Source organism: Belonocnema kinseyi, chromosome 9 (assembly GCF_010883055.1).
Source record: "Belonocnema kinseyi isolate 2016_QV_RU_SX_M_011 chromosome 9, B_treatae_v1, whole genome shotgun sequence".
NCBI classification, from domain to species: domain Eukaryota; kingdom Metazoa; phylum Arthropoda; class Insecta; order Hymenoptera; family Cynipidae; genus Belonocnema; species Belonocnema kinseyi.
The window spans coordinates 132,309,382-132,321,685 of NC_046665.1; the positions used below are offsets into that span (position 1 = coordinate 132,309,382).

The window sequence follows — 12,304 nt, forward strand, 5'->3', positions numbered from 1 at the left end:
AACAAATTTGTTCAATTTTCTATCAAAGTGTTGAATTTTGAAGCCAAAAATACGCATTTTTGAAATAAAACAGGTGAATTTTAAACCAGTATTTATGAATTTTTAACAAAAAGTTAATTTTCAAGAAAACACTAAAATTGTCAAGCAAAAAGTGTAACTTTTGAAACAAAATTATTGAGTTTTTAACCAAATTATTTTATTTTTAGCGAAATTATTGAGTTTTTAACAAAATTATTGCATTTTTAACCAAATTATTTTATTTTTAGCAAAATTATTTTATTTTTAACCAAATTATTGAGTTTTTAACCAAATTATTTTATTTTTAGCAAATTATTGCTTTCTTAACAAAATTATTGTATTTTTAACCAAATTATTTTATTTTTAACAAAGTTATTGAATTTTTAACAAAATTATTGAGTTTTTAACAAAATTCTTGAATTTCCTACCAAAGTGTTAAACTTTCAAGCTAAAAATACGAATTATGTTATAAAACAGATGAATTTTAAACCTAAATTTATGAATTTTTAACATAAAATGTCATTTTCAAGCAAATACTTAATTAAACTAGAATTTATCATTTTTCAACAAATAAGTTAATTTTCAACCAAATAGATGCATTTTAAACTCAAGAATATTAATTTTCATGAAGAAAGTTAATATTCAACAAAAAAGTTTATTTTTAGTAAATTTGTTGAATATCTTGCAAAGTGTTTAATTGTTAAGTGAGAAAGACTAATTTTTCACAAAACATTTGAATTTTCAATCAGAACTTATGAATTTTTAACAAAAAAGTTAATATTCATCCAAATACTTAAATTCTCCACCAAAAAGTTTACCTTTTTCTAACAAAATTATTGATGTTTTAATCAAATTCTCAAAGTACGAGTTTTTTTCATCTTAGATTTTCAGTCACAGTGTTCAACAAAAAAGTTAATTTTCATCCAAATATAATATTTTGAAAAGAAAGCTAATATCTCTGGCTCAATTTTTAGAAATTTTGGAAATAGAAAAATTATTGTTTAAATAATTATGTAATATTTTTAGAAAAGCATGCTACTTTAAAGAATGACAAACAATTACATTTCAATCAGAAAATAAAATTATTTTTTACATTTATTGGGAATAAATAATTTTTTATACAATTTGCATTTGTTTAAATAATTTACATATGTTTAAACAATTGAAAATTGTTTAAAAAGTCATGGTAAATATTCAAATTGTCCATAAGTGATAATTTGCGTGAAAAAGTCGACAAAAATTTTTAAAAAGTAACAATAATACGTTAAAATGTAGTTTATTTTTTAATTTTTGTGTCATATTTGGGTCGCTGCGGTGAGAGTGGGTTGCAAATAAAACTTATTAGTATGGTTTTATTTCATAGACGCTCCTCTTGAATCCCTAAAAAAGTTTTCATGAAATTTTTTTAAGTGTTTAATAAACCTGGAAAAGTCATGGAATATTGACAAAATGATTGGAACTTTTTTAATCGTCTGTATTTCAAATTCTTATTAATTTAGTATTTTATAGCGAATTATTTATTCGAAAATTGGAAAAGAAAACGTAAAGTAAAGGCAAACATCAAACTGAAAATAAAGTAAAAATAAATGGAAGATTCAATAGGAAAAGCAAAAAGAACTGGAAGATGTTGAAGAAGAAATTCGTGAACTGACTAAATTTGGATAAATTTGAATAAAGACAATTTTATTATTTCTTTCGATCTAAAAGTTTCATTTAACTTTGTTAAGAAGTTCAGATTTTTTTTAGGTTACTATTATTTTAAAATGGAATCTTAATCTTTGCATAAATAGCTCTACTATAATTGTTCTTAAAGTAATATAAAAAAAAATGGTTATCATTAAGGAATACTTTTTTTCACTTCGATAAAAATATTATTGAAAATTCTTTTGAATTCAATCAAATTTAATTGGCAGAATTTAAAAAAAAAAGTAGACCTGGAATTTTGTAATCAGATTCTTGTAGCAATCCTGTGAGTTAAATTTTTCGAAAATTTCCCCATTTTAATAAAATGGGATTTTGAAGTGCCCGGTGGCACGTGTTAATATTTAAATTTCGAAACAAAAAATTACGTATTTTCTTTCTCCGGAAAGGAAACTTTTTTTGGGAAGAGGTCACCCTGAATTCGTGAATTTTCCAGCAGGAAATATCACTCAGTGTTTATTTCAGAAAAACCGGTGAAATTTCCGGGAAGGGCTCCTGTGAGTAAAGAGAAGGTGCAGAAGCACTCACGAGGATCGGGAGTCGACCTCAATTCCAGATCTTCCCGAATAAAAAATAAAATTCACAGACTGAAATTGCGAAACAAAGAATTAGTGATAGAGCGCATGGCTGAGGATGCAGCCCGAACAGAACTCCTTCTGACCGAGGAGCACGGTTATTTAGAAGCCGATCCGGGAGAAACAACAACTCAATACAAACAGTCCCAAATCGCCGGCAATGTGGACATCACAACTGCCACGAAACATTTCAAATTAAATCTCGAGCACGGTCCCTATTGTATGAGGTACACCAGAAACGGGAGACATTTGGTCATAGGCGGGAAAAAAGGTCACGTCGCCGCTTTTGACTGGGTCACGAAGCAGCTGAAGTGCGAGATGAATGTCATGGAATCTGTTCACGATGTTACCTGGCTCCATATTGAAACGATGTTTGCGGTCGCGCAAAAAGACTGGGTCTATATTTACGATAACCAGGGCATCGAGATTCATTGCTTGAAGAGAATGAATGGTGTCAATCGGATGGAATTTCTGCCCTATCATTTTTTACTCGCGACTGGATCGAGGGAAGGATGTCTCACTTGGTTGGACGTCTCGATCGGGGAAATTGTCAGTCGGTTCGACTCGAAATTGGGAAGGATAGGGGTAAGTTGAACATTACAAAAATTTGATAAATCATTTATGTGTGTCTGAATTTCAAAATTATTTCAAGGAAACTCTTGAGAAATTTAGGAAAGAAATGCAATTTCAAGGAATTTAAGAAGATTTAAAAGAGTTTAGGATATTTTAAAATATTTATTTATTATAGATTAGCTTTTTTTTTCAAGAAAATAATTGAAATTTGAAACAAATAGAAGCGTTTTTAACCAAGGGAGATCAATTTTGAACCAAAAAATATAATAAATCGACAATTGAAGAATTGTTTAGTTTTAGAATCTATATTGGTATCAAAATAATACCGTTTTAATTAATAGTTTGGTTTTTAACCCTCAAATGGTACACTCGTGCGAATTCGCACCCGAAGTTTTTTCATTTTGTTGGCATTTACGCAAACACAGCTGCAGTAGATTATCCCCCTATATATTAAATATATATGTTAAATCAATGAAAAAGAATTTGTTTAATTTTAAAAATTGACAATTGAAGATTCAATTATTTAAAATGTTTATAGTTTTACATGACGCAATTTTTAATATATTTTTTATTAGTTCAATTTTCAAGATTTAAAATCAAAATTTATTTTTGCAGATTCTTTAATTTGAAAGTTTGAAAATTGAAGATTCATCATGTCAGAATGTTTATACTTTAAAGTTATAAATTTCTAAAGCTTTTTTTCAAATAGTCTAAAAAAAATTTTAATTAAATAAAAAATACAGTTCCACGTTTTTTCGCTATATACATTTTTTAATTGTTTATCAGTTTTCTAATATTAAAAGTTCATTGTTTAAAAACCATAATACTCCATTTATTTTCTAATTACGCCGAGCGTTTTTTTTTAAATTTGAAATTTCCGAAAATTATTCCGTTTATTCTAATTTGAAGTTAATGGATTTCAGGTAAAAAATATACTTTTCATTTTATTTTTAAGAATACATTTGAAGTTACAAAATAAATTGACACACAATTTTTTCTACGTATAAATTCTAAATATTTTTTTATTGTGAAGTATTGACATATGTAGGATCTGACATGTCAAATATGAACAATTTTTATATTTTGTCCAACCTTCTAAATGTCATTTAAAAGAATTCGAATTTTTTTTTATCCCCTAGAATCGAAATAAAGGGCCTTAAAATCGTGAAGATTCTATTTTTAAATATTTTTAATTGCTTTAAAATTTTCTCTTTAAAGTCAATTTTTCAGAAAAAAATTTATAATTTTTCCTAGAATCTTTATTTGCATTTTCTGAAAATATTTTTTTTTAAATCTTAAAAATATTTCTTCTCCATTTATTTTAAACGTAAAAGATGAGTAAGAATTTCATAACTTATATCAATTGTTAAAGGTAAAAAATAAAAAATTTTTATCAAATTAAATTTTTTTTTTAAATTGCTCTTTGACAAAATAATTTTTGAAAAAAATGGTGTTTAATTCTATTATAAACCCTAAGATAATTTTTGTATATTCGCATATATTTATATATCAGCTGGGTTTAGAAAGTCTTTTTTGCTACCGATTATGTTTTGATAGTGAAAATAAACCTGAAAAAATGTAAAAAGCATTGAAAAATCTTTTACTTCAAAAAATTTTCATTATAGATTTTTATTTTTAAGCGTATATTTTTAATTTAATTAATTTTTTTTTTTAAATTTATTTAATTAATTATAATGAATCTTTACTTTAATTATTAAAAATTAAACAATTTATTGGATAAAACGATTATAATTTCGTTCAAAATATAAGAATTTCCAGATTGTTACTGTTTGATATAAAGGTGCGATTGAACCTTTATGAACAATTTTCAACCTAAAAATAACCTAATAATAATATATTCACAATTAATGGTTTTTAGAAGTTAAAAATATTGTTTAAGTCAAAATGACTCAATTATTAACCCCTTTAATTTAAAAAATTTTTAATAAGAAAAAGAATAATTATTTAATATCTACCAATATTTAACGGTTAATTTAATACGAGTAAATAAAAGTTAAATATTTAAAAATAAACAATTTTAATTTGAATTCTCTGATATAAGTAGCTTTGTATTATTAAAATTTCGAAAAGCTTTAGAAATTTCTTCCTTACAATTTTAATTGTTCTATTTAAAAAATGTTTAATTTGTAAGCGAAATTGTTGCATTTTTATTTAGAAATAACAATTGAACACTTATTATTTTTAGAAAAATTTTGAGTAATTTTAAGAGATTTTTAGAAGTTTTGAAAAGATTCAAAATTAATTTAAAACTTGAAATAATATCAACTAATTTAAACGAAGTGCGTGAAAATTTTGTTCAGAACTTCTAAATTAATAGAATTTTTTCTACAATTTTTAGAAAATCCAGCAATTTTTTTTTAATCCCTAAAATCTTCTAGTGATTTTTTCGACAATTTTGGAAATCTCTTAAAATCTTTTTAAATATTCTGTTAAAATAATTTTTCGAAATGAAAAATCATTTTCAATTTTCCTAGGAATCTTACGAATATTTTTTGTTCTGTTGTAGCCTTTCACAATTCTTAAAAAGCTTCGAAATTTTTTGTTTGAAATCTGCAAAAATGTACATTTTCTTTTAAATTAGGTTGTGGGCATTTGCACCGAAATTTCGGTACGAATAGCCGAATTTTGTCAGTGCACACACTTCGTTAAAATCTAGAAGTTTTAGGACAAATTCAATTAATTTTAAAAGCAATTTAGAAAGGCTAAAAAAAATTTTTTAAATAATTTTAAATTTCAAAAAATATCAAACAACTGCTAGATCTCTCAAGATTTCGAAATAAAATTTTAAAGCTTTTCAATCATGCTAAAGCGAATTAAAATGAAAATAATTTAACTTCTAATTTAAGAACTTTTAAGTTGAAAAATTTTTAATTTTTAATGTTTATAGCCTAAAATAACTTAATAATATAATTTTGAAAATTTTTCAAGTTCATTGATTGATTCTTTAATTCAGAGTATTGAAAATCTAAAGGTGGATTCATATTTTTGGAACTTGATCTAAATTTTTGAACTCTATAATTTATGAATTTAAAAAATTCTGAATTTTACAGTTTATCTGCATTTCATTTAAAATCAAAAACATTTAAACTCCAATTTTGAAAGTTTAAAATTCAAGAGTTCCACTTTGAATGCTTTAATTTGTTATTTATTTTTTACTACTTTAAATACTTTACTACTCAGAATTTCTAGAGAGTTTTAAGAAATAAATTAAATTTCAAGCAATTTCAGAAAATTTTTTTAATTTTGTGATATTTTGAAAGACTCCAATGGGTCGAAAATTTAAAGATCTCGTTCAATTTAACAATATTTCAAAATTTGTAAAGGATTTTAAAGAATATTGCCAAGTTAAAAAAATGTCAAAGAATTTGAAAAAATTATCTACGATATATAAAAGATTTTAAGTGATTTCAAGGGATTTTAAAGGATTTCAAAGAGTTCAGTGTATTTTAAAAGATCCTTGGCTTTCTAAAATTTTTAAATATTTCAAAAATTCCTTTGGTTTAAGAAAATTTAAAATTATTTAGAAAAGTTATCAATGAAATTTAAAAGATTTTGATAGATATCAAAGGATGTCTAGAAAATGTTAGGAAATATATGACATTTCAAGGAAATTTAAAAGATTTAAAAGAATTTAGAATATCTTAAAAGATTTTGAGGTTTCTTACATTTTAAAATCTTACTAGATTTTACGAGATTTCGAAATTTCGAATGGCTTGTGAATAGTTTGTCAGTATTTCAGAAAATTTTGTAGGATTTAAAAAAACTTATCCAGGATATAAATGATATTTAAAAGATTTCCCGGGATTTCAACGATTTTCTAGAGAAAGTTAGAAAATCAATGAAGTTTCATGGGAAATGAAATTTTAGAGGATTAGATGAGTTTAAAATATTTTACAATATTCGAAAGATTCTAAGATTTTGAAATCTCGTAAAATTTAACGAGATTTCAAAATTTTGAATTAATCTTGTAGAATTTGGCACTATTTCAGAAAATTGCAAATAATTTTAAAAAGTTATCAATGTAATTTAAAAGATTTCAGGCGGTTTTAACGAATTTCTAAAGAACTTTAGAAAATAAGTGAAATTTCAAGGGATTTCAAACTTTTTAAAGATTCTAGAATATTTAAAAATATTTCAGGGTTTCTAAAGTTTTTAAATCTCGTTAAATAAAATGATATTTCAAAATTATTAGATATTTTCAAAGAATTTCGTTAAAATTTAAATTGAACATTTTATATATTTATATATAATATATATATTCTAAAGAATTTGTCATATTTTGAAAGATTCCAATTGTTCGAAGGTCTCGAATTCTCCTTAAATTTAACAACATTTCAAAAAAAAGTTGTCAATGATATTTTTAAAATTTTGATGTATTTCAAAGAAAATTTCAGATGATTTAAAAAAGCTATCAATGATATTTGAAAGATTGTAGGTGATTTCAACAAATTAAAAAAAAAACTTGAGAAAATACGTGAAATTGCATGGAATTTCAAAAATTTTGAAAAGGGTTTAAGATATTAAAAAAAATTTAATTCTGATGTTAACTTTTTGCTGATTGCATGACAAATAATTTCCTGAAGAAACGAGAAAATTATTTTACCAGTGTTTTAGCAAAAATTAAACATCAGAATTGAATTACCCTGTGCGACAAAATAACATAATTAATTCATATTTTAAAAGAGTCCAAGGTTTCTAAAATTTGGAAATTTCGTTAAATGTAACGATATTTTAAAATGATTAGGGATTTTTAAAGAATTTCGTATGATTTAAAATTAAACATGTTTTAATTTAAAGATATTTCTTAGAATTTTTAGAGAACTTTAGGAATTAAATTAAATTTAAAAGGATTTCAAAAGATTCTAAAGAGTTTGTGAAATTTCAAAAGATTCTCATTGTTCAAAGATTTAGACATCTTGTTAAATTTTACAAGTTTAAAAAATTTTTAACAGCTTTTTAATAATATCTCTGGGTTAAACAAAATTTCAAAAGATTAAAAAAAATTGTCAATGCCCCACTGACCCATTCGTAAAATTGAATAAGATTTCGAAACCTTCGAAGAATTGGAATCTTTAAAAAAATCACAAATTCTTTAGAACCTATATAAAATATGTAGATAAATATATAAAATGTTTAATTTTAAGTCTTACGATATTCTTTCAAAATCCCTATTAATTTTAAAATATCCTGAGATTGAACGAGATTTCAAAATTTTTGAAACCCTGGATTCTTTTAAAACATTTTAGAATCCTTAAAAAGTTTGAAATCCTTTGAATTTTCACTTATTTTCTGAAGTTCTTTGGAAATTCGTTGAAATCACCTGAAATATTTTAATTTACATTAATACCTTTTTTGAATTATTTGAAATTTTCTGATATACTGACAAATTTTTCAAGAACCCTTCAAAATTTTGATAACACGTTAAATTTTACGAGATTTCAAAATCTTAGAATCTTTCAAAATATTTTAAACTCATTTAATCCTCTAAAATTTCATTTATTTTGCAAAAAATTTGTTAAAAATTTTGAAATCTCGTAAAATCTAGTAAGATTTGAAAATCTAAGAAAGCTCAAAATCTTTTAAGATATTCTAAACTTTTTTAAATCATCTGAAGTTCCTTGAAATCTTATTTATTTCTTAGAATTTTTTAGACCTTTGATATTTATCAAAATCTTTTATGTATCATTGATAACTTTATCAAATTTTTTGAAATTTTTTTACTTGGCGATATTCTTTGAAATCTTTTGCAAATTTTGAAATATTGTTAAATTGAACGAGATCTCTAGATTTTCGACCCATTGGAATCTTTCAAAATATCACAGAATTTTTAACATTATATAATTAAGTTATTTTAGGCTATAAATATTAAAAATTTAAATTTTTTTCAGCTTAAAATTTCTTAAATTATAAGTTAAATTATTTTTATGTTAATTAGTTTAAACATGATTGAAAAGCTTTAAAATTTTATTTCGAAATCTTGAGAAATCTAGAAGTTGTTTTATATTTGTTGAAATTTAAATTTATTTAAAATTTTTTTTAGAACTTCTTAAATAGCTTTGAAAATTAATTGAATTTGTCCTCAAACTTCTAGAAAATCCTGCGAATTAAAAAAAAATTGTCTTCTAATTTGGATTTATAAATAACAATTGAACACTTATTACTTTGAGAAAAAATTAGAGTAATTTTAAGAGATATTAAGAAAATTTAAAAAGATCCAAATTTATTTAAAACCTGAAATATATTTCAAAATAATTTAAATGAAGTGTGTGCACCGGCAAAATTCGTCCATTTGTACCGAAATTTCGATGCAAATTCCTACAACCTAATTTTTTAAAAAATGTAGATTTTTACAGATTTAAAACAAAAAATTTCGAAGCCTTTTAAGAATTGTAAAAAGCTACAAAAAAATAATCGTAAGATTTTTCATTTCGAAAAATTATTTTAACAGGATATTTTAAAAAATGTTAAGAGATTTCCAAAATTTTCGAAAAACCCTATAAGATTTTAAGGATTTTTAAACAAATTTGCAGGATTTTCTAAAAATTGTAGAAAAAATTCTGTTCTTTTTAAAATATGTTTCGAAGTTCTGAACAAAATTTCCACACAGTTCCTTTAAATTACCTGATATCATTTCAAGTTTTTAATTAATTTTGAATCTTTTCAAAACTTTTAAAAATCTCTTAAAATTATTCAAATATTTTCTACAAATAACAACTGTTAAATTGTTACTTCAACATAAAAGTTCAACAATTTCGCTTACAAATTGAACATTTTTTAAATAGAACATTGCAAATTTTAACGTTAAAAGTTAAAAAGCTTTTCGAAATTTTAGTAATTCCAAGCTATTTCTATCAAACAATTAAAATTCAAATGGATAACTTTTTTTAAATAAATAAAATTTTTCTGATCTGAATTCTAAGAAATCCCTTTAAATGCAAATTTTTTAATATTTTAAAATTTTCTGAAATCCTATTAATGTCTTGAAAACTCTTTAAATTTAATGAAATCTTAAAGTCTCAAAAACCTCAGAACCTTTTAAAACATCCTAAATTGTTTTAATTCTTTTGAAATTCATTGAAATTAAATTTATTTCTTTAAGTTTTCTAGAAATTCGTTGAAATTCCTTTAAATGTTTTGAATATCATTTATAACTTTTTTTAATCCTTTTCAATTTTTTAAATGCTGACAATTTCTTTTAGGACTCTTAAAAATTTGGTTCTCTCGTTTATTTATTAAAGGGCTTTAAAAATAATATAAACCCATTGAAATCCCCTAAAATTTTCTTTATTTCATAAAATTCTGTAGAAAATTTTTGAAATTTCTTAACATCTTTTAAATATCATTGATCATTTTTTTTTAATTCTTTAGAATTTTTTGAAATCCCTTAAAATTTAATTTAATTCCTAAAGTTCTCTAGAAATTCTAAGAAATATCTTGAAATTAAAACATATTTAATTTTAAATCCTACGAAATTCTTTGAAAATCCCTACTAGTTTTAAAATATCATTAGATTTAACGAGAGTTTAAAAACTTATTTTTTTAAAGTTCTTTAGAAATTTGTTGACAATATTTTAAACTCATATAATCCTTTGAAATTTTATTTATTTGGAAAAGTTCTATAAAAATGCTAAGAAATCCCTTTAAATTAATTATTTTTTAATCTTTGACAATTTTCTGAAATCCTACGAAATTTTTTGAAAACCCTTGCATATATATAACCCATAATTCTCCAGAAAATTATTGAAATCCCCTAAAATCTTTTAAATATCATTAATATTTTGGATAACTTTTTTAAAGCCTTTTACATTTTCTGAAACCATAAGAAATTATTTGAGAGCTCTGAAAAATCTTGAAAGCTTATTTTCTCAAATTCTCTAGATATTCTTAGAAATCCCTTGAAATAAAAAAATTTTAATCCTAGGAAATTCTTTGAAAACCCTAACAAAATTTGAAATATCGTAAAACTTTAGAAAGCTCAGACTCTTTTAAAATACACTGAAATTTTGGAAATTCTTACTAATTCCTTGGAATTTCACTTATCTCCTAAATTTATTTGGAAGTTTCTTGAAATCACTCAAAATATTTTCAATTCAACGAGATTTTTCAACTTTCGACCCATTGGAATCTTCCAAAATATCACCAAATCTTCAGAAATATATTGAAATTAAAAAAGGTTTAATTGTAAATCCTCCGAAATTAATTGAAAACTCTTCAAAATTTTGAGATCTCGTTAAATTCCTTAAAATATTTTGCAATGCCCTAAACTATAACTTTTTTAAATTGTTTGAAATTTTCTGAAACACTGACAAATTCTGTCAGAATCCTTAAAAATGTTGAAATCTCGTCAGACTTTTCGAGATTTTATAATTTTTTAATCTTCAGAATCTTTAAAAATATTATACTCGCCGGATCCTTTAAAAATTTCTTGAAAATTCGTTTATTTTGTAAAGCTGTCTAAAAATTCTAAGAAATCCCTTAAAAATTTAAAAACTTTTATCTTTTAGAATTTTTGAAAACCTAAGTGATTCTTGGAAAACCCTTACAAATCTTGAAAACTCTCAGTTATTTAATGAGATTTTAAGAAATTAGAATCATCAGAATCTTTTAAAATATCCTAAACTCTTTTAAATCTGATGAAAATCCCTGAAATTTCACTTAAAAAATTTCATTGTAAACCGGGAACTTTACAAATTTTTAGAAGAAAAATCTGGCCAAGTTCAATTTCAACATTTTTTTAAATAATTATTTGAATTTTTATCTTCTTAAATTGTGCTATTATTCAGTTAACAGTGCGTATTTCAAAAATCTTGTACTTAAAGAGTTTCCATGGTAGATTTTTATTTTTAAGCTGACATTTTTAATTTAAAGAGTTTTAAAATTCTGTCTTAAAGACTTAAAAAATTACAAATTAAAAGCATTTTAAGTTGATAATTTTTTATGAAACAAATTTTTATTTAATAAATAAATAAATAGAAAATGTAATGGATCTGCACTTCAAATATTGAAAAGTGAACAATAATTGATTTGACAAAACGATTTTAAATCAGTTCAAAATTCAAGAATTTCCAGATTTTAACGCTAAAAATTAATCGGTTTCAAGTCATTAAAAAAATGTGAACGTCTGATTAAAACTTTATAAACTATCTCCAAACTAAAAATTACTTCATAATATTATAATTGTAGTTAAATGCTTTTATTAAATTAAAAATATTGTTTTTGATATAATATTATATTATAAAGAAATCTGAATAAAGAAAAATTAAATTAACTAACTTTTAAAGAAATATAATATTTCATTTTTAACCCATTCAATTGAAAAATTTTGAATGAAGAGAAAGAATATTTAGCAATATTTGACTTATAATTAAGACGACTAAATTGAAGCCAAATATTTAAAAGTAAACAATTTTAAACTG

The 12,304-nt window shown here is 23.1% G+C and overlaps 1 protein-coding gene across 1 annotated transcript in view; it reads left to right on the forward strand.

Moving 5' to 3' along the window:
* Positions 1–12,304, forward strand: part of LOC117179884 (WD repeat-containing protein 46) — a 55,516-nt gene that overhangs the window by 2,099 nt on the left and 41,113 nt on the right. Inside the window, exon 2 of the mRNA XM_033372070.1 lies at positions 2,185–2,879. Within this exon, the coding sequence (XP_033227961.1) occupies positions 2,185–2,879 (695 nt within the window). The remainder of the gene's footprint in view (positions 1–2,184; positions 2,880–12,304) is intronic.